Source organism: Eretmochelys imbricata, chromosome 7 (genome assembly GCF_965152235.1).
Source record: "Eretmochelys imbricata isolate rEreImb1 chromosome 7, rEreImb1.hap1, whole genome shotgun sequence".
NCBI lineage: Eukaryota > Metazoa > Chordata > Testudines > Cheloniidae > Eretmochelys > Eretmochelys imbricata.
Genome location: NC_135578.1, coordinates 81,823,499 through 81,846,767, shown reverse-complemented (window position 1 = coordinate 81,846,767; position 23,269 = coordinate 81,823,499). Strand labels below are relative to the sequence as shown.

Here is a 23,269-nt window from a genome sequence, read left to right as displayed (position 1 = left end):
CTGGAGCTTGGGCTTTGCAACGTCCATGCTGCTATTTTTAGTGTTTTAATGCGAGTCAGTCATTCACAGCTGCTGTGCAGACATACCCAAAGAGGCAGGTTCTTAGTGTGACACTCAGTCCTGATACATATAGGCAGAAAGGGATTTCATTCAAAAGTGTGAATTGTTGGCTTATATTTTTAAAGCTACACATTTTCAAACATGTCCATCAGGAATGGAAGTCAGTGGAAGAAAACAGCAAGATCCTCTTTTAAAATGAACTTTATGTCACTTCAGCAAGTAGATTTTGTCACCATCCTCACTTACAGAAAAGTGACTGGTTTAACAAAGTAACAAAAACAAAAGGGAAAGTTCAATAGATTTTAATTTCAACAAAGCAGGCATTATGTAGTCCCATAGCTACATCAACTGAATTAGTTACTAAAATGCTCTGTGAAAATTTCGTTTCTGACCTCCGTTTTTGAATCTGTTATTTTTGTTAAAGCCACCGCCTCCTTGCCTCCCGTTCCTGAAGTTAGAGAAACCTCGGCCTGCTTCACGTGGAGTTTCTTCTAGCTCAGGTAACTCTGTTGCTATGGACAGCTGCCAGCGTCTTGAATCTTGCCATTGCCCCTGATCAAACAAGTTGAATGCATTTAAAGAAATCATGAAAATGTAAGAACTGAATTTGCATGCCTGCATATTCATAGAAGTTATTTCAAAACCAACCTAATCCTCACCAAACTAGTTCATCAGATCCATCTTATGGACAAGGGTCAACATTCGTCTTTAAAACCCTTACAATTCACAGTCATGGGACGAAGGAGAGAACCACCCCAGGGGAAGTTGGTTACTATTAATGCCCTCAGTTAGCGGAGCGGGCAGCAGCCAAAAGGCCAAGACACTATGTAGACAACAATGCAGGATTTTGTAAAGAGGAGGAGGGGAATGGACAGACAAGCAAAAAGTCAGAAGCAGCAAAATAAGTTTAGTTAATGAGAGCAGCAGGAAAGAGTACATTTTGTAATGAATGTGCAACCCTCTTTATGCACAAAAGTTTCAGACTCTCTGCAAAAAACTGCAAGCCTTATACTACCATAGTATAAGCATATAACTAGCAGCTACAGTATTTGGCTTAAATGTCCTCAAAAGGATTCTAAAGGCCCTCCAGCAAGAAGAACATACCTGTATATGACTTTGCTCAGCTGTAGGGACATCGAAGCACACACCCTAAACACAACAGAGATAATATTAATTTACTCTCCAAGCTGGCATCCAAAGAGAGAGACATTGGAACACTAACTTCCGATAACAGGCTACAACTATAGCAGAGTGCCTGCTCTATTTTGAGAGTGCCTTTTTATATTCTAAAATTTTTATTTCCGACAGATTTGCCAAGAAATGAGGAATCAAATGCTTGGTACTGACAGCAGCCCCACTTCCCGAAAGTAATGTATCTGTTCAAAGGTAGGACATGAACTTCCTGCAGTGCAACTTCTTTGTCAATGCTCTTCACGAAGGAGTAAAGTGACCCAACTGAGCCAAATCTCTGAGTAGCTGATTGATTTCAAAGTATGTACAGACCAGTGTGGGCAATGAGAAGAACAACTTGTCTATTTTATTGATGAAAGAGAAGCAATTTCAACCCATTAGTGTAACACGATGGGTTCCCATCTGAAGTGAATTTCCTAACTTCTCTGTCATTGGATCACAACAGAGGCAAAATGTAGAAAAATCCACCCTCCTCTCATAGACACAACTTTGAGTGGTCATGGTAGAAGCCAACACCTGCATTAAAAGGAGAAGATGCCCTTAAATTCCCAAAATAAACCAAGCATACAAAACAATTGGATAAACCATCTCACCATCTTTCCTTTGAGAAAACGCATTCTGGTAATTTTATTGTCTATTTCATCACCAAGCTGTTCTTTTAGTCCTCGCCAGGCATAGCCAATGCTGTGCATCTCTACCGAACATTGTAACGTCATCGTCACATAGCCCTTTAAAAACAAACAAACAGTGAAATGTGTCTACAATGAAGGAGTAAACCAGATTGTGGCAGACAGTGTCCAATCTGTCGAATATGAATTCCAATATAAATCTTTGTGGCTACTGTAATATTTAAGGCTCTACTGTTCTGCTAACAAGTAGGCTGTTTGGAATAAAGGCACCCTCCATTTGCATGCTAATGAAAGCCTTCAAGAGAAAATGAAGTTGAGACAGAAAGACACATTGGTATCAGTCTTTAGACTGAATATATTTGTTGGAAGTGGGGGAACAGTTATTAGGTGCACATCAATATCCATTTATAAAATTACAAAAGGAAGAGACATGAGAACTTAGTACAGGCCAATATAAGGAAAGGAAATCCAGATGGCTATGTAATAAGATGAAATCTACTGTACTGACTTCAAAACAGTTACCCTACAAAGATGAACTGGTAGCCCCTGCACACATGGAAGAAAGACAGAGCTTTTCTACAGGGTCTTCCCTGTAACAATATACTCCCAGAGACTACGTGCTGGACTCTCTTTTTCCTTGAAATATGCTGGGACTTGAAACATTTTCCAGAAAGACAGACTAAGCCAGCAGCAAAAACCATCCTATTGGCTCAAGAAACTTTACTAAAGTTTTCCATGATAATATCACGCTTTTCTGTAATTGAGATCGGAGACAATTTACGGATCCTTTTCTTAGTGCTGGTTAAAGGAAAATATACTCACTAGTTTCAAGTTCCTCTGTTTTCTGAACTATGCCACTACGATTTGATTTTAGTTAAGAAAACTGAAATTTGATGTAAGGTCGACAATAGCTGCAGCTCAGGCACCTAGTTGGGAAAGCAACCAAGGAAGCTGTTTGGACTGGGCTAACAACCTGAGAGTACCTCATTAAAGGAGAATGGAGGCAGCAATCTCTATAACTAAACAGTGCCAGAAAGTGATGGTGAGGGCCAGTTTCAGACATAGGGAGCTAAAGGGTATCAGGTCTTGTTACACTTACTCAGTACATTTGCTAACAACACTGCTTACCATTCAATACACAATCTCTCTCTCTAAAATGGATAGAATATTTACCCCTCTCACAGAGGTGTTAGGAGGATTAGTTCATACAGTGCTTTGAGCACAGTAGTGATATGCAACATTATTATTTACCGCATCTGAGTTGAGCAAGGAACGCTGTTCAATGGAAGTAGCCCCAGAAATATGGGCTAATGCTGCAGCCAGAGCTTCCACTGCCCCCTTTTCCTCTATGAGCCGCTGAGCTGACTGTTTGAAATAGTCGATGGCAGAAGGAGGAACGGAATCCAAAAACCTACATATTTACAACAAAGATTTGATAGGTCAATATACAGAAAGCCAACATTACAAAATTCAATTGTGTGTGAGAAATTTTATTAACTTGTTAAGACTAATGCAAAGGTTAAGGCCAAGAATTTCAGAAGTGACTAGTTATTGTTGGTGCTTCAATTTTTGTGCACCTGTCTTGGGTACTGTCAAAGGGGCCTGATACTCTGGAAGTGGCAAGTCCTCATCTTCTGACAATCCAGCCTCTTTAAGGCGTCTCCCAGTTTGGCACCCAGTCACTTGGAAAATCTTGAGCTAACCACCCAAGAGAAGGCTGTAACACATGCAGAGAGTGCCCTTTGCCCCAAGAATACTCTGTATCACCAGTGAAGCTGATTCCCGATTTATGCTCCACACAGAAGGTCCTGTAGTGATCATCCTTTCATCAAGAGCAATAAACAGATCTCTGTTTAGCATCTACCAATGCCCTTCTGTAGCACACCATAGTGTCACTGATGAGCTGAGCAAAGCGCTTCCTACTCTCAGAACAGGCTGCTTCAACACACTGACACTTACCACTGACACAGGGAGCAAAGCTGGGGGAGGTAAGGTGGGGGGGTTAAACCTGCCATCTCCAACACGGCAGTGCATACCAATAGCTCAACCTCTTCCATGCTGGAACTCCCAGTCCCATTTAGCAACATGAGAAGAGCAGGGTGGTCACAACCCCAGATCCACCCCCTCAAGTTATATTATTAAACCTCTGCCAATCTCAGATTGAACAAATATTTCTAAACCATACTATACTGGCAAAGTTTATTCTTGATATACAGCAAATACAAACTATTAGATTGTAGTCAAGGAAATTCTTAGAAATATAAAATGTTATACCTATTCATCTTAATTAAGAGTCATAGATATTACATTTAGAAAGGGCCTATTTGGCTGGCTAGTCGCTCCTACCGCTGCAGTTATTGATGGATACAGGAGACCCTACATAGGTGCAGCAATCACTGACTTCAGTGGCTGTTGTAGATGCACAACTGAAGGCTGATTTGGGTCCAAACTTACAAGTATCAGATATGTATGTTCAAGTAAGTCAAATTTGACACTGACTAGTAAACCACCTTTCTCTTGTATGAAAATGACATACGGAAAGCATCAACACATCACTCACAATATGAAGGGGAAAAAGCTTTCAAGACAGCGAAGCAGGGGTGTGAATGAGGGGGGATGACAACAAGCACAGGCACGGACCCCACTAATCATTATCTGTCTTTGGAAAACTCCTCTGGCCCCAGGGGAAGAGAAAGTTCCTCCAGCCCCCGGAGCTGACAGCTCCTCTGGCCCTGGGGCAGGGGCACCATTTAGGGAGGGTATCTCCCCCCCGTTTCGTACCATATGTCTGCTCGCAGTGCACACCCAGGCAGAGCTCTCAGCTGCAGCCCTGAGCCAGATTCCCTCCTCCAGGAACCTGTGTTCTCCAGAGCTCATCCACCCGATCCTCTTCTCTGCCTCCCCCAGTCAGCAGCTGAGATGATATGGTGCGACAATCCTCCTAATCAATAGTAGCAGGCCAGTGAGCAGAATTTCTGGGGTTGGGTCCGGCAAGGAACGGGCCAGTCGAGGGGGGAGCACAGCATCCCCGGTGGTGGGAGCACAGGATATCCTGTGGTGGGGGTGGGTAGGAGAGGGGAGCACAGGGTCCCCAGAGCGACAGCAAGCGCCTCTGGTCCTGGCAGGAGCACAGAATGTGTCCTCCCAAAAGGGGTCAAATTTTTACTCCTGTGCAAGTCCCTGCAGGGAAGCATGAGGAAAATGCCACCTGGAAGCTATTTCCACCAACTTGGTGTTAGATGTGTACAAAGCTAGGACTCACACTGAACAGAGTAAAAACAGCAACACTAATAATGAATCTGATATAGAATGCAGGGTGTGAGTTGCAACAAATACATTAACTAAAAGGGTATTCTAGTTATACTAAATATAGTAACAATTCTTAAAAATCAACAACAACTGATAGGAATAAGTCAGTTTCCCTATATGTAAGCAATTTTTTGTTCTATTACTTGTAGTTAGGTTTGGTAGGTTATAATTTAAAGTTACTTTTAACCACATATATTTTTAAACAGGACATTTTGCTGTGTGAGGGGCTGAAATACACAGGGGCATACTGCTAATATCTTACTAAAATCAGCCAGTGTGCACATGTAAGGCAACTGATTTTATGAGAGACAGAGATGTATGACTGTATATGTAACAGGATTGAGTCCAACATCTCCATATATTTTTCTTCTACAAGTTCAAGACATCTCGTAACTGTGGACAGATAATGAACATACCTGATAGCATCTTTACTAGAAGCTTTAATTATATCTGTGGCTGTAGGCACACCCACACGCTTAAATGTAATGCCCTGAAATTGAGAAAAGAAAACGAATTAGAGCTCAAGGTCTTTTCCCTACAATACGCAACAGAACCAAACTCTCGTCAAGTCCTGTTTCCAAGGCCACCATTCCCTTACTAGTCCTAAGCAGGAAATCCTTTGTTCAATCTTTATTTAACCATGACAATTTAAAAACTATAAAAAGCCTCTCTTGTATAAAATAGAACACATTAAAATTATTCCTATTTTTGTTAATGTGTGGGTACCTGTGTCTTGATCACATATTTGAATCAAAGACGTTAGAAATGGAAAAGACTCATTAGATCAGAGTCCAACCCCACAACACAAGACATATCAGATTTAGACATAAGAATGATCTTAGCCAAAAGCCAGTATAATAGTTTGTGCAATGTCAATGGATTGACACTGAAAACAATTTAATCATACAGTGCAAGTGTATTTAATCCTCAAAGGAAACTGAAAGCATGAGGGACAGAATTAGGCCAGAGAACTGAGACAATACTTGGCTCAAGGCTCTGCTTTTACTATATAATTTTTACCTTTCCATTAAACACTCCTGAAGTAAGTCAAGTTCTTAGATGAATGTTTAATACATGCCAAAAAGAAAGAACCTAGGGTTCAAAATTCTCTGTTTAGCTTTCAGCAGCTAATGACACCCTGAAACAGAACAGGAAATGCAAAAAGTGGGATTTCTACCTCTAATCTTTGTAGGGATTATACAACTCTAAATGCAAGCCTCGGCAAATAAGTGAAATAGGAGAGGATTTTCAAGAATTTCCTTTTAATTTGTAAATTTAAAAGCCTGCACGTTACTGATTCAGTACCTTCAATGCTTTGACATTGTTTTCAGAAAAGCCTTTCAAGTTCTCCTTTAAAAATAGATTTTTGTAGTACACAGAAAGAACATGTAATCGTTCCACAATCTATCAGACACCAACTACTAGTTTTAAAAGTATATACACAAAGTTTCACATGAACAAGCCTTGGCAAAGTTATATTTGAAGAATAGGAAAACCTGCAGAAGACAACACAGCACAGTATGTAAAAACTTTTCGAAGACTAGTATTACCATTTTAGGCCCTGCCTATTGCTGGGTTGGAACTGTGCGGACTTACACAGCACTTGACTGTGAGGTTCCCCAAGAATATATGCGCACAGTGAATTTTTAGATATTCAATGACTGATTAAACAAAAACAAACCCCAAAGAAAGCTAGACGGTTACCGCTTTTTGTTCTACGTGTCTTAATTGATCTTCTTCCTTTCGCTGATAAAAACAGATACAAATTCCAGTCCGTCCAGCTCTTCCTGTGCGTCCAGACCGATGGATATATGAATCCACATCCTTTAAAAATAAAAAATTAACATGAACACATTTAAGTTTTCTAAAATTAAAAGGCCTAGAAGGTTTCACAAAACATCTAGAAATTTTAAAAGCATTCTAGAGTTTTTTTTTTTAAATAAAACCCAGAGCTCCCTTATTCCTGCTGTATAAGGAGATTTTGTAGGAGGGTTAATGATAACAGGTTTAACTATCCAAAAAGATAGTAAACATTAAAAAGAGAAAGCAAGGTTCAAATAAAGAGGGAAGTGTCTAGCCAAAAAAGGAACAACAAAACCCAAAGCAACTAATCTTGCAAAATCGGAAAACAAATCTGATTCGCGCTATGCAGCAGTCTGTGTGAAATAAAAGGTTTCCAAGAGGGATGCTATACTGTGCTCTTGGAAGTCTGTTTGGAAATGAAGTGACCCTCCTGACCTTGGAGGGAAAGAGTAACACCAGATTCAGGTAAAAGACTGGAAGTATCATAAACTTAAATGACTAAAGGCTTCATACAATCTGAAATTTCAGTGGAAAAATAGATGGAATTCAAAATAGATTTAGAAATATTGAAAAAGGGCTTCAGAAGATATAATATTAAAAAAAAAAGAGGGCAAACACCTACATTTAATTTAATCAAAAAATAAATGCTCAACAGGAAAATTTTACACCTGCAGTTAAAGAAAAAAAAACTCACTGCAGCACTAATCTTAAATTCATACCATCAGTAAATCAACATTTTTAAAAAAATTTGATGCAGATAAAGTAATCATCTGCCGTTGCTGTTTTGTCATATAAAAAATGGCTGACTCATTTTTTCTAAAAAAAAAAAAAAAAAAGAGCATACCCATTTCTTACCTTTGGGGGTGAACTCTGTATGACCAGGTCAACTTCAGGGATATCTAAACCACGGGCAGCTACATTGGTTGCAACCAGAACTTCAAATGTTCCATTTCTGAAACCCTTTAATGTGATCTCTCTCTGTTTCTGTGGAATGTCACCATGCAATGACTGGGCATCCTGTCAAAAGAACAGATCATTAAGACTTCATCCAACAGAGGTATCTAGGCAGCAGCAACCCACTGACAACGGTGGCACAATTTGCTGTTCCTTACCACCCCAATACACTGTTCACAGCAGTAGATAGCATCAACCGTGGTGCTACATGCTTTACAGGCCGACATGAAGACAAGAGACCTGATCCTAATTTCACTTTCACTGGTGTAACTCAGGAATAACTCAGTTGAAAATACAAAAACTTAAAATATAAAACTAGTATGAGACGAGAATCAAGACCAAGGTCCCTGCCCTGAAGAGCTCCCCACAGGCAAGAGAGAACATGGCACAAAATTTTCAGCGACATGGCCAAGCCCAACTGACAAGTCTGAACTGCCTCTGGTATTTGCAAGAAAAGAGGTGGTGCCTAAATTTGTCTAATGGGGAAGAGATCAGGATCCAGAAGTGGGAATTCTCAATGCAATATGGAAAAGCAGAATTTATTAAATACAACACAACTTCACACTCACCTAGCCTCAAAGGGTTAATATTAGCATAAAAATCTCAAGTGTTTGTGTGTGTCACTCTACAACCTTGTTGAAGTTATTAGCATATTTAGCTGGTTTACTGTGAATGAACTACACAATTTCTACATGCACAAGTAGGAGAGAAAAAAGCAAGCCCACAGAACTAAGCATGTCTAGCCTGTACAGTAAACCCCATTTAACTAAATACTAAATATATCTGCACTTCCCCATTCCCTCTTTTCCTTGATTTTAACATTCAACATCAAAACAATATCTGCTCTGTAAGAATCCAGGATTATTATTCATTATGGGTAAAATTCATCTACGTGCAGAAGGCCTGCTCAATATACTCTACAAGGCCTGAATTAATGGCTCAAGAGGATTTTTTAGAGGGTGAGTAGGCCTTTCAGTCCTAGGATAAATGCCATACTGTGTTTATAGGACACCCTGTATCCCAAATACCCATTATTCAGATGACGCATGGTTGTAAGAACCAGGAATCCAAACAGCATGTTAATATAAGCTGTGATGTCTATTCCTTTATTATTTCTTATTATATAGCGTCAGCAATGCGTTTTGCACCATACAGTAGACACAAAATAAAATTCCTGTCTCCAAGGATCTTGCAGCCAAAAAGAAGTTATCATTGTTATGGTCGAGGAGAAACTTGCAGCTTTCTGAAATGTCAAAAACCCGGCCTTGTTGATAAAACATGAAGCCTACAACAATAAATTCTATTTGTATGGCTGAGCTCCCATCTTCATTTCAGGAATTTCTAGCCTTGATATTTACAACCATGACTACCTCTTCAGACATCAATACCTGTTTAATAGAAGCATTCAGGGCCAGTTCACTTGCATCCTTTTTAGTCTCACAAAATATGATGGTCCGTCCATGACTGCCACTGTAAACCTGAATGACATCCCCAATAACTGCTGCTCTCTGAGACCAGTGACACTCTATAGCCAAATGCTGTTAGGGAAAGAAAATATGCCAATGTTATATCTGCTGTCATTCAGCAGGATATCAGCTAAACTTCTTTACACAAAGACAACATTTTGATTAAAAAATCCTCTAAAATATTTAGGATTTTATTTAAAATAAATGAAAAAACCAAGAAAACAAAAATTTTGTTTTCCCACATAAAATTATTTACAAAAAGCTTTATGTTAATTTTAATCACTGCCAAAAGAAAATTAAGCTTTAGTTACTGTAATATCATAGCTTTTGAAGATCAGAACCATAACCCATATTATCCATACTATGTATCCCTAGCACCTATACCACTCAGTAACAAAACTACTTACCTCTACAGTCATAGCCGTCTTTTGAGTCTTCTTTCCAATAAGGTCAAACTGTTCATATCTAGATTTCATGTATTTTTTAGCTACATCATACACCCAGTGTGGACAAGTTGCAGAAAACAGCAGTGTTTGGGGGTTGTCTTCAGAATCTTTGAAACAACACATCACTATCAATAATCCAAGTAGTATTATAATGTAAGAACTGATGTTTCATTACAGATTCCATGTTATAAGGACTAGTTACAAAGCAATAAGCATAAATTTCAAAATTTTGAGAAGGCTAATAAATGTATACAGGAGATGGAGAAGTATGTAATTTTAATATTGATCAGCTACAATAATCAAAGTATAAGGATTAAAAGTGGGAAAAAATTAAGTATCAACGGGACCAAAACTGCTCCCCATTTAAGTCAATAGCAAAATTCCCAATGATTTGAATCAGAGCAAGACAAAAGGAGGAACTCAACTGATGGTTTACTATTATTTTCAGCATGATGCTCAGCACATTCACTCTATTATCATGCAACAGACTTGATGTCCTATTCCAAATAAGACAGCTTAACATTCAGCAGCTGTCACTACAAAATGCACAGCCTATTCTTATAGATCCCTCAGGACCAACTGGACAGGAACACGCATTGGAACAGAGATGCAGGTTACCTCTAGACAGTCGATCCTCTATCAATGCAAATCATTTCCTACAACATGTGTGTGATATGTAGCCTATCACATAAATCAGCTTCTAATGTGACAATTTTTAAAAAAGGTTCCAGAGGCTATCCTGGAAATTACAGGTCAGTAAACCTAACTTCAATACCAGGCAAATTGGTTTAAACTACAGTAAACAACAGAATTATCAGACACAGGTAAACACAAGTTGTTGGAGGAGAGTCAACATGCCTTTTGTAAAGAGAAATCATGCCTCACCAATCTATTAGAATTCTTTGAGGAGGGTCAACAAACATGTGGATAAGGGTGATCCAATCAATATAGTGCACTTGGACTTTTAGAAAGTCTTTGATAAGGTCTCTCACCAAAGGCTCTTATGCAAATTAAGCAATCATGGGATAAGAGGGAAGGGATCATTAACTGCTTAAAAGATGGGAAATAAATGATCAGTAGGAATAAATGATCAGTTTTCAGAATGGAGAGAGGTAAATAGTGGTGTCTCCCACAGATCTGTAGCAGGACCAGTGCTGTTCAACATAGTCAAATGATCTGGAGATAGGGGTAAACAGTGATGTGGAAAAATGTGCAGACAATATAAAATTACTCAAGATAGTTAAGTCCAAAACAGACTGTGAAGAGTTACAAAGGGGTTTCACAAAACTAGGTGACTGGGCAACAAAATGGCAGATGAAATTCAGTGATGATAAATGCAAAGTAATGCACATTGGAAAACATAATCTCAACTATACATACAAAATGCTGGGGTCTAAATTAGCTGTTACCACTCAAGAAAGATCTTGGAGTCATTGTGGATAGTTCTCTGAAAACATCTGCTGAATATGCAGCAGCAGTCAAAAAAATTAACAATGTTGGAAACCATTAGTACAGGCATAGATAACAAGTCAGAAAATATGATGCACTATATCAATCCCTGGTACACCCACACCCCAAATACTGCATGCAATTCTGGTAGCCTCATTTAAAAAATATATATATTAGAAGTGGAACATGTACAGCGAAGTGCAATAAAAACAAGTACAGGTATGGAACAGTTTCCACATGAGGAGGGATTAAAAAGACTGGGACCGTTCAGCTTGAAAAAGAGACGACTAAGGGGGGATACAATGGGGGTCTATAAAATCATGACTGGTGTGGAAAAAGCGAATCAGGAAGTGTTATTTACCCCTTCACATAACACAAGAACCAGGGGTCACTCAAAATTAATAGGGAGCAGGTTCAAAAAAAAAACAAAAGGAAGCACTTCTTCACACAACACATAGTCAACCTTTGGAACTTGTTGCCAGAGGATATTGTGAAGGCCAAAAGTATAACTGGGCTCAAAAAAGAACTAGGTAAGTTCATGGGTCCATCAACGGCTATTAGTCAAGTTGGTTATGGATGCAACCCTGTGCTTAGGGTGTTCCTAGCCTCTGACTGCCAGAGGCTGGAAATGGATGATAGGGGATGGATCTCCCAATAATGGCCTGTTTTATACATGCCCTTTGAACCACCTCGCATTGGTCACTGTCGGAAGACAGGATACTGTGCTAGATGGGCCTTTGGTTTGATTCAGTGTGGCCACCTGTATGTTCTTATATTTCCTATTGCTTTGACCATGTTAGTTTCAAATGTTTCAATTGATGAGGCTTCCACCATTTCCCTCAAAAAAGTATTCCAATACATACATACACACATATATATCAGAAAAATTTACTTTGCAGACAATGCAATACTCATAAAAATTCAGTATTTACCTTTTTTGTAAGCAAATGCTAGAATTTCCTCCACTTGTTCAGCAAAGCCCATGTCCAACATCTGATCAACTTCATCCAAAACAACATGCTTCACATTGGAAACGTCCAGCTTGCCATTCTGAAGGTGGTCTTTAATTCGTCCTGGAGTCCCAACTAAGATGTCAATGCCGTTTTTAATATGTTCAACTGGAAGAAAGGGCAGCAAAACAGCACATGTGTAAGAATGCTTAAAGATCACAGAATTTCTAGGGCTGGTAAACTACTATCAATTTACAGTAATACTTCTCATTTAAAGACTAGGTTGTTAATGCCCTAAACTTTTCACTTTTGGAGATAGGATTAAATCAGTTTAGGTCACAAGTAAAAGGAGTCTGGCGGTGGTCGGTGGCTTTCTATAAGGACTGCTATCCTAAAACCAAAACTGATAACTTAACGAGAATGCCTTCTGCCAAAATCTTCATTTGCATTCAATTCACATTTAACACCATCAGGACTTCATCATAATTTACAGTCTCTCTACTCCCAACTGAGTTCCCACTTTTTTTTTTTTTTTTAATAAAAACGTGACAATCTAGCCAATCGTTTCTTCTGCAGTTCTTGCTGTCATTCTACAGTGCTGACGTCAAGTGGCAAGTTCAAGGCTGAGCTCCTTAACATGCTCTCCAATCACATTTGAGGTATCTGAGCCACAAACCACTGAAGCTGAAAGCAACATTACAATATCCTTCCTTCCTTAGATATTTTTAAGGTTAGGGTTGACAAAGCCCTGGCTGGGATGATTTAGTTGGGGATTGGTCCTGCTTTCAGCAGGGGGTTGGACTAGATGACCTCCTGAGGTCCCTTCCAACTCTGATATTCTATGATAAGATGGCAGGCACAAATGAATAGACAAGAAATGGTTTGATTTGTTCAGTTTCACTATCCTCTAAACTGGAACACCATCACTTGGGGTTTAAAATGAACACTCTGCTTTCCTTGGACAGGCATCTGGCCCCAGCGTTCATCCACTCAGGAACAAGATTATTTCTTTATAAATTTAAAGCAAATTTATAACTTCTGAAGAAAATAAATTATACATTTGGATAGCGATCCCCTAGGATTCTTTTGGTAGAGATGGACCCAACTTGAACTACCTTTTCTTTTTTAAAAAATTTCAGTTTTTGACTGAAGTGAAACCTTAAGGAAAATAGACAGTTTTATTCCCTGAATGATTCTCATGAAATAACAGCAGATATCAAAGCGACTTCTAAACATGTACTTACTTTGTCCATTATATGGAGTTCCTCCATAAAAACAAGCCACTGTGAGTTTCTTTGTGACATCCTTAAAGTCCCTGGCTACCTGGATTGCCAGCTCTCTCGTTGGAGCAAGAACTAGCACCTGGACAGAATGACAAAACCATCAGAAATGCAGCCACTTGGTGATTGGTATCAAATTCCCCACCCTATCAGATAAGCTGTGCTGCAAAGTTGATCTGACGCTGCCCCCTTGAATTTTCTCCTGTTTGTAAACAGCTGTGGTTTTATGCCACGTTCAGCACGATGGTCTCCAAGCTCCTCATCATCATTCAGATCACACTCTCAACCAGAAGGAGTCTGGTACATCATGGCTTTCATAAACAGTACGAACAAGCAGAACCGGCATAGCTTTCTCCAAGCTAGCACTGGTGTTGACTTGGGAGCCACAACGAGCTATCCAGTGCTATGGACCTCAAAGAAAGCTTGGGCCAAAGTTAGCAGAACCCAGATTTATGCACTACTAAAAGCTGGTCTGATCCCTTCCACTAACCTTGGTCACAGAACAAATCAAAGGAGAGCCACCTGCAATTGTATGGGTCACATGTCCCACAGAACGGGTTAGATAAAGTGCCTCACACTTATGTGAACCTTTACCTTTAAATTTACTATTCATTTATTTGCCCATGTTATTAGTTGAATTTTCTTAGTTATCCAGTGTTAATTCTTGCTGTTATAGTTATTTTTCTATGTCCATTTTGTTGCTATCACATTTCAAGGACACATAGGTTAGCATAACCAGATTTTAAGCACCAAGAAAACGATTAATAAAAACAGTTACTCTGGTATCATTGCTAAATGACAGTGTACAGAAAATATAATTAGAGAGATCTCTCTAGGACAGAGGTGGGCAAACTACAGCCTGTGGGACCGTCCTGCCCAGCCCTCGAGCTCCCAGTCGGGGAGGCTAGCCCCTGGCCCCTCCCCTGCTGTTCCCCCTCCGCCGCAGCATCAGCTCACTGAGCCACCAGCGCTGTGGCCCGCTGCTCCTTCCAGGGAGTGTGGCTGTGAGCTCCTGCAGCTCTGAGCAGCATGGTAAGGGGGCAGGGAGGTCGGATAAGGGGCAGGAGGTTCCAGGGGCAGTCAGGGGATGGGGAGCAGTGGGGGTTGGATAGGGGGTGCAGTCAGGGGACAAGGTGCAGGGGGTGGTGGATGGGTCGAGGGTTCTGAGGGGGGCAGTCAGGGGGCGGGGGCCAGAGTGTTTGGGGAGGCACAGCCTTCCCTACCCGGCCCTCCAAACAGTTTTGCAACCTCGATGTGGCCCTCAGGCCAAAAAGTTTGCCCACCCTTGCTCTAGGATTTCCAGATTCTTCAGAAGTATGGTGCAGACCATTCTTTTTGCCACACTTTCCTCCCCACCACCAAGGAGGATGAATTAAGGCAGACTAAATGTTTAGCAATAGTTACACCATAATTATGCCTTGAATTATAAAATACACCTAATGAAGCCTTTTAAAAATGTAACTTTCATTGATATTTCTTGCATAACAGCAGTGTCTCTGTAATATACTTCACACTTATTTAGCTATTTAGGAGTCTGAAATGCTTTAACACACTAGTAATTAATTATCAAACATCTCTGAAAGACAGGTAAGTGTCTGACTCATAATACAGATCAAGAAATTGAGGCAAAGAAGTCAAGTGACTTGCCCAAGGCTACACAATAAGTTATCAACAGAAATGGGATTATAAAAATCAGGAATTTCTGACTCCCAATCCTGTATTCATTTGTCTAGATCAGGTTGCCTTGTTGTTCCTGAGTGGCACCCAGATTTAACTGCTGAGGACAGTACAATTAAGAACTGTACACAATAAGATAGCTCTCTAAATCTATACATTTTCTAAAATTACGATGATGACCAATGCGCAGTTCAGTATTAAAGGACAAAAAGGTGCATAAACCAAAATTTTGGGATAACAAGAGAGCTGCTATTTAATTTATTTTAAATAAAACACTGAAGTTTGAAGCACTCTAGTGAGCAATCACTGTCCCCACCTCCCAAATGAATTGCAATTGTTAGTCCGTAAGAATTAAAAGATAATATCAACCAGTGAATAATATTCTTACAAATCTTTCAAACAATATTTTATAATGTGTACTCTAAAGGCATGGCAGAAGGATGGAAGAGATGTGTTTTTATTCCACAAACCACAACAAAGCTGGTTGGACTAACTATAAACAGACCAACCTTGACAATACCCCTTTATAGTGCACTACCAGTTAAATCACGTGCTTAAATAGAAGCATAAAGAACATTTATGCCAGGACTTGAAATCATAACTTAAACTGTCCCAATGTGGAGGGAAAAAGCAAGTGTCATCCTGTAGTTTATATACAGGGGCAAGAATAATTTGGGATAACACCAGTTTGCCGGTCTGCTTCATTTTTTTGAGTAGGAGGTATCAAACCATACAAGAAACCTGCTCACTAGGCAGCTAAGAGCAGAATATTTGTATATGCTCATATGAATACAGCAGATATGCCCTCCCTCTTTTCAGCCTATTAAACAATGAATGCAACATAATCACAAAGAATCATAAAGCTGTGTATTTTGTCATCATTAGGATACTGTGAAGAAGTGTCATTTTGTAAACCCTATTTTGAAGAATGTTTTCCAGGATCAGAAGGAGCATTTAAAAAAGGGAGTAAGTGTGAAGAAAGAAGGGGATATTTTTAATAAGAACCAAAAACAATTATAAAAATCACTTTCAAATATTGCCATAATTTAAGCCATCAGTGAGTCCTTAAGTGGCTAAATTACCTTTGGTATGCGGCCTCTCTTCCTCTCCAGTGTGTCTCCCTGAAGTTTTTCAATCAAAGGAATAGCAAAAGAAAACGTTTTCCCAGTTCCAGTTCGAGCCTGAGCTATCACATCTTTGCCATCATATATGGGCTGGAAGGTCTTCGCTTGCACAGAAAACAGGTACTTTACTCCTCGAGCTACAAGACAATTCAATATACCTTTATTAAAAGGTGCCGTGAATCCGCAATAAGCTGAGATAGACATCTGAAAGCCCTTTTGTATGATAATGAAAAGCAAACCAAATTCATGAGACAGATCATGGCAAGTCCTGCATCTGACAGTGGGTGCAAATAGTAAATACACATTTGTTTTCATTTCTACTATACTTGGCAAAATATTTTTTTAATCTTTTTCTGGGAGCAAGATTTGATATCTGGGGTAAACGACCATTTTTTGCTACGTCTGATACAGAACAGCAACAGTACATGCAACTGACTTTGATATCAGTCAAGGTTGTGGGACTTTTTTTTGTTTTTAAACACAGAAGCACATTAAAACTTGCAGAAGTTTGAAAGATGCTGTACAAAGAGGAAAACATTAGGGTGGGTAAAAACTGGCCAGTAGTACATACAAATTATTAATGGTGTGACTTCAGAACGAGGAAAGTTTAAAATGGATTCCTGTGTGTTGCTTTAAACTCTACCAATACTCAACGATCAGAATAATGTGAACTCCGTAGTGATTAAATTCACAGAATATACTAATCTAGGATAGCAGATCAGAGAGAAGAGATCAAAATTGCCAAATGATCTAAAAGTTGAGACAGATGACCAGTTATAAATTAGATTTAATAAAGATAATTTAAAGTACTACCCCTGAAGAAATAATATGCACATATATAGAATGGGACAGTTTTTCAGAAAATAGTACGCAGAAACAGATATAGAAGTTACAATAGACAATATAAGTGACAACCTCACAACATAATACTAATCAGAGGAAAAAAAAAAAGTAAGGCTGTCAATTAACTCAAAAAATTAACTGCACTGTTAAACAATAGAATACCGATTGAAATGTATTAAATATTTGTTGATGTTTTTCTACATTTTCAAATACATTGATTTCTATTACAAGACAGAATACAAAATACAGAACAGAAGAATGCTCACTTATTTTTATTACAAATATTTGCACTGTAAAAAGGATAAAAGAAATCATATTTTTCAATTCACCTCATACAAGTACTATAGTGCAATCTCTTTATCATGAAACTGTAACTTACAAACGTAGATTGTACTTTTGTTATATAACTGTACTCAAAACCAAAACAATGTAAAACTTTAGAGCCTACAAGTGCACTCAGTCCTACTTCTTGTTCAGCCAATCACTCAGACAAACAAGTTTGTTTACATTTACTGCCTGCTTCTTATTTACGATGTCACCTGAAAGTGAGAACATGCATGCGCATGGCACTTTTGTGGCCGGCGTTGCAAGGTATTTACGTGCCGGATATGCTAAACGTTCATATGCCCCTTCATGCTTCAGCCACCATTCCAGAGGACAGGCTTCCATGCTGATGATGCTCGTTAAAAAAAATGTGTTAATTAAATCTGCGACTGAACTCCTTGGGGGAAAATTGTAGGTCTCCTGTTCTGTTTTACCTGCATTCTGCCATATATTTCGTGTTATAGTAGTTTCGGACGATGACACAGAAAATGTTGTTTGTTTTAAGAACACTTCCACAGCAGATTTGACAAAACTCAAAGAAGGTACCAATGTGAGATATCTAAAAATAGGCTCAGCAATGGGCCCCAAGGTTTAAGAATCTGAAGTGCTGTTCAAAATCTGAGAGGGACGAGGTGTGGAGCATGCTTTCAGAAGTCTTAAAAGAGCAACACTCTGATGCGGAAACTACAGAATCACAGAATATCAGGGTTGGAAGGGACCTCAGGAGGTCATCTAGTCCAACCCCCTGCTCAAAGCAGGACCAATCTCCAATTTTTGCCCCAGATCCCAAATGGCCCCCTCAGGGATTGAACTCACAAACCTGGGTTTAGCAGGCCAATGCTCAAACCACTGAGCTATCCCTCCCCCCAAAACAACAAAAAAGAAAATCAACCTTCTGCTGGTGGCATCTGACTCAGATGATGCAAATGAACATGCATCGGTCCACTCTGCTTTAGACTGTTATCGAGCAGAACCCATCATCAGCATGGATGTATGTCCTCTGGAATGGTGGCTGAAGCATGAAGGGACATACGAATCTTTAGCACATCTGGCAAATAAATAACTTCCAACACCAGCTACAACAGTACCATGTGAACACCTGTTCTCACTTTCAGGTGACACTGTAAACAAGAAGCAGGCAGTATTATCTCCTGCAAATTGTAACCAAACTTGTTTGTCTGAGTGATTGGCTGAAGTAAGACTGAGTGGACGTGTAGGCTCTAAAGTTTTACATTGATTTATTTTTTAATGCAGTTTTTTCTTGTAAAAATTCAACATTTGTAAGTTCAACTTTCATGATAAAGAGATTGCACTACAGTACTTGTATTTGGTGAACTGAAAAATACTATTTCTTTTGCTTTTTACAGTGCAAATATTTGGAATCAAAAATATAAAGTGAACATTGTACTCTTTGTATTCTGTGTTATAACTGAAATCAATATATTTGAAAATGTAAAAAAAATCCAAAAATATTTAAATAAACGGTATTCTATTCTTTTTAATTGCACAATTAATCTTTTTAATCACTTGACAGCCCTAAAAAAAAAAGCAACTGTCTTCCCACAGTTTATATCTAGAAGCAACGGTATCACAGAGGAAATGATTCTGCCTTGATGAGACTGCACTTGAAATCGTGTAAATGTGAAACCCTCATTAATGGGAGCAAAGGTGCCTAGTGGTTACAGTGGGGTGTGAGAGTCAGGCCTTCTGGTTTCCATCCCTGCTTGTGTCACTAATACAGAATGGCTTTCGGCACATTATTTAAAAAGATACTTGCGATCTATTTGGAACCACCTTTTTTGTTAGTAAATTTCTTCTCCATAGAAGTTACCTTTAAGAAGCTCAGTTGTGTCTTTGGAAATAGAGAAATTAGAGAAGGCACCTTCTTTCTCCTCTTCTGTCAACTGCTGTTAAATTAAAATAAAGCAACAGATTAGGCACAAGGAGACAGTCATTTTACTATACTACTGAGTTCCACAACATTTTAACCCAAAAGAAAAGAAAAAATAAAAAACTTCTCCAGAACAGTCTCACCCATGATCCCCTGGGTATATGGGGGAAAAGGAGACCCTCAAAGTCATTTTACAACATGATAAATGCAGGGCAACCACATTGGCCCTTGCACCTCAGGCTGCTATTACATTGTGTGTATACACTTGGACTATTTGTGTTCCTCTTGCTAATTAATATTTTTTAACTCACCCCTGGAAAACATTAGAAAATTGTTCTGCCAAATGCAGTAGAAACAAAAACAAACACATATTCATTATTAGCATATATTATCCAGTAAAGAACATTTCTGGATGATGGAACTTTCTCAGAGATTTTGCAAATAAATATTTTAATTTAAATTATCCACTAAATGGACTAACTTGAAATTAGCTACCCAACTTCTGGTACAGAAATTGAAAACAAACTACAGGTGATCTACAAAAACACTCTACTATTGACATATATTTCCCTATGTAACATGCAATAAACAGAAGAGCTGCAAGACCCAGCAATATATACAAGAGGTAAACTCAGGGAGCAAGGTCTCTCTGAAACGTCTCAACAAGACTCTGATCAAACAGGAGAGAGCAACAGAAGGCACTCCATGCTCATTCCCATAAGTGGCATGCTCTCCTTTTGTAATATTCCTTTCTCAGCCTGATACACAAAATCAGATTAATGTCTGATATTTTCTGGCATGAAGGCTATGGACTTGCCTACACAGGAAAATTTACTGTCTTAATTATACCAGTGTAACTCCCTAAGTGCACACTCTTGTTCCAGAATAAGATATAACAACACTGAGTTATACCAGTATAATCATATGAGTAAATTTACCAGTGTAAACAAACCATATATATCCTTCCTTGGCAGGAGATGGATTTACAGATCAATGGTGAGATTTCCCCCTTGCATTTTGACCCCTGTATGCAGGGCAAAGCCTGAACCCAGCATGGGGAGAACTGTTTGAAGAGCAAGAACAGAGGAATACAGCCAGAAACGGTTTTATGAGAACCCTTTTGTAAACCCTGGCAGGGATTGGGGGGGTGGGAGTATGTGGACTGTACAGCACTGCAGAGATTCTTGGCAGAGCTGCTGCCCACAGTCAGCTGGGGACAGGCTGTACCATAGGCAGCCCAAATTATATCAGGGCTGCTCCACCCACCAGACCAGACCAGAAACAAGAGAGGTTAAAGGCTACTTAAACTTAAAGCTACTTTAGCATCCCCTCCTCCTGGATTGTGAATTCTGTGCTGCACGCACAGAATCTATTATCCTCTGCTAGGACCAGGGATGACAAGCAAGATATTTCCTAGTAGCGCTGAGCACTTCCACCAAGCAAGACCGGTAGATTACATTTTTAAAGCAGGTAAAATTCAGGGTTTCAGTGTGTACCTTTACTGGCTCTTGGTCACTGTCATATTCTGCACTTGATGCTTCACTGGAATTACACTGAGCTTTTGAGTGGACAATGCCATTGTTCATGGACAAGGATTTCACCTTGTCCTCTGGGCTGTTTTCTTCAATCTCTTGATTCACTTTTTCTTTAACTTTTTTCCTCTTTTTGGGTTTAGGAGGCTCAAGGTCATCTTCAGATAGCTCATTTTCCTCTGTTTGGGATTTCAGCTCCTTGGATTTATTGCGGCGTTTAGATTTCTTCTCCTTTTTATCCTTCAGAGAGACAACAACATCAAACAGAAAAGGACAAAAAAACAAAGTATATAAAGAAAAGTAAAATGTCTTTAGACTTTTCATCTCTGATGCCTGATCCTCTTCAAGGAGAGCAGGATTCCTTTGTCATCAGAATCTCTCCGGCAGGGCCATACCCCCATTTTAATTAAACCACCTCATATTGTAAGAGAATGTTCAGTCACAGTTAGTATTCAGTATCAGTCCTCAAGCAATCGAAGTATTGAATATGAGGAGAACCAGAGTCTTCCTGGATGAATTAGTGTCATATGCACCTACCTGTTTACTTGCTCATGATTACCAGATGTAATTATTATTTGCATGACGGATGCCCCTACAGGCCCCAAATGAGTTTGGAACTCTATTTTACTAGGCACCGTACGGGCATATCTTTCTTAACCTGAAGCATGTACAATCAAAACAGACACCACAGACAAAGGATGGGAGGGGAAACAGAGGCACCAGGTGATGTGATTTACCCAACCTCATGCAGCAGATTAATGGCAGCGTCAGGAACAGAACTCTCTACTGAGTCCCAGTCTAATGCCCTATCCTATCCACTGGACCAAGATATTAAACCAAAATCTCAAGCTTCTAGGCACTGACATTTAGAGATCTCCATTTCACAAAAGTCATTTGGGATGGGGTGGGATTAACATGTATAAATGTGCTGTCACCTAATTGGGGACACTATAATCTGAAAGGGTGGGATATTTACACTGCAGCTGAAAGATGTGATTACCGCAGGGGTAGATAGACTCACACGAGCAGTGCTCAAACGAACACTCCGAAAACAGCAGCCTGGAATTGGGGCACAGGTAATGGCTTACACAAGAAGAAAAGGAGGACTTGTGGCACCTTAGAGACTAACCAATTTATTTGAGCATAAGCTTTCGTGAGCTACAGCTCACTTCATCGGATGGATACTGTGGAAAGTGTAGAAGATCAAGCTGCCCCAGTCCAAGCCCACCCAACCCCCTGGCTCCAAGCTCAGGTGGCTGGCTAGCCCAAGCCACTGCCCATGCCACAAGGACCACACTGCTATTTATAGAGCCCGACCTAGAGCAGAGCTAGCCCAAGCCCTTCTACTCACGCTGGGAATCACACCTCCCAGTACACATATACCCTAGGGCCAGATACCTTCCGGGGACGGCGACAGGGCGCGCTCGGTGGAGCCCCTCTGGCCAGAGAACACACACGCTCTGTGTCTGACACAGCCCAGGGCTGGCACCTTTCTCGTCCCTGGGGAGACTGACAAGGGGCCAGAAATGCGCCAGACCATCGGGATGGCAGGTCGGCGAGCGCCGCTGATTGTTCAGCGGCAAACCAGCGGTGCCGGGGTCTCCGCTCACCCAGCCCGGCGGCGCCCACAGCCGCGATCCGGACGCGAGGCGCCCACGTGGCGCAGCAATGGAGGCCAAGCGGCGAATAGCACGAGGAGCCTCCGGCACAGCACGGGTCTGTGCGGGGACCCCCGGGCCCGGTTCTCCCTCCGGCCGGCTGCGATCGGGCCCCACCCAGCCGCGCGCGCCCCCACCCCGCCCGGGGGTCCCGGCTCAGGTGGCTTCTCTTCCCCGATGTTTCCGCCTCCATCTCCGGTACCTTGTGCTTCCTCCTCCGGCCCGCCCGGGCAGCCTCGCCTTCCCGGGGGGTCTCGGGCTCGCTGTCGGCTGCAAGGAGGGCGGCTGCGGGCATTTCCTCCGGCTGTTCCCCGCGGAGCTCGGGCAGGGAGCCGCTGCGCTGGTCGGCGGCCGCGGTGAAAGGAACGAGCCCCGCCCCGGGGCCGTCGCACAGGAAGTGAGGCGAGGGGATGAAGGCCGGGGCCCGGGCTCGGGCCCAACCCCAGCGCCGGCCGAGGGAGAAGGGGGCTGCGCCGGGCTGGAGCAGCCGGAGCGCCGCGCGGGGGCCGAGCGGGGGGCGCGCCGAGCCGGGTCCTCGCGCGAGCGGGGCGGGAAGGGCGGGCAGCCCCGCAGCCCCTGCGCCCGGCCGCCCGGCTCCGTACAGCAGCCTGCGGCACGCTGCGCCCATCAAGCGCCCTGGGTGGCCCGGCCGCCGCGCGCACCCGCCCCTTGGCCCAGCGCCC

At 41.0% G+C, this 23,269-nt stretch overlaps 2 protein-coding genes across 4 annotated transcripts in view; one reads left to right on the top strand and one right to left on the bottom strand.

The window, feature by feature from the left end:
- LOC144267675 (uncharacterized) overlaps positions 1–21,374 on the top strand; it is a 34,121-nt gene extending 12,747 nt beyond the window's left edge. Inside the window, exon 3 of the mRNA XM_077821841.1 lies at positions 21,175–21,374. Within this exon, the coding sequence (XP_077677967.1) occupies positions 21,175–21,222 (48 nt within the window). The 3' untranslated portion in view covers positions 21,223–21,374. The remainder of the gene's footprint in view (positions 1–21,174) is intronic.
- On the bottom strand, positions 347–23,229 carry LOC144267671 (nucleolar RNA helicase 2-like). 3 transcript variants are annotated; one of them, XM_077821830.1, is made up of 15 exons: positions 22,789–23,229; positions 20,893–21,168; positions 19,337–19,412; positions 16,297–16,475; positions 13,502–13,619; positions 12,240–12,425; positions 9,820–9,983; positions 9,335–9,484; positions 7,848–8,009; positions 6,894–7,013; positions 5,606–5,679; positions 3,132–3,291; positions 1,845–1,979; positions 1,165–1,209; positions 347–612 (listed from the first exon to the last, which is right to left on the bottom strand). In XM_077821830.1, the coding sequence occupies exons 1-15, from the start codon at positions 23,212–23,214 to the stop codon at positions 421–423; spliced, it is 2,463 nt and encodes an 820-aa protein (XP_077677956.1). In that variant the 5' UTR covers positions 23,215–23,229; the 3' UTR covers positions 347–420. The 3 variants fall into 3 exon arrangements, with proteins under 3 accessions (XP_077677956.1, XP_077677958.1, XP_077677957.1); XM_077821832.1 differs by having other exon boundaries at positions 9,820–9,965; XM_077821831.1 differs by having other exon boundaries at positions 19,337–19,409.
- Between the last annotated feature and the right edge of the window lie 40 nt (positions 23,230–23,269).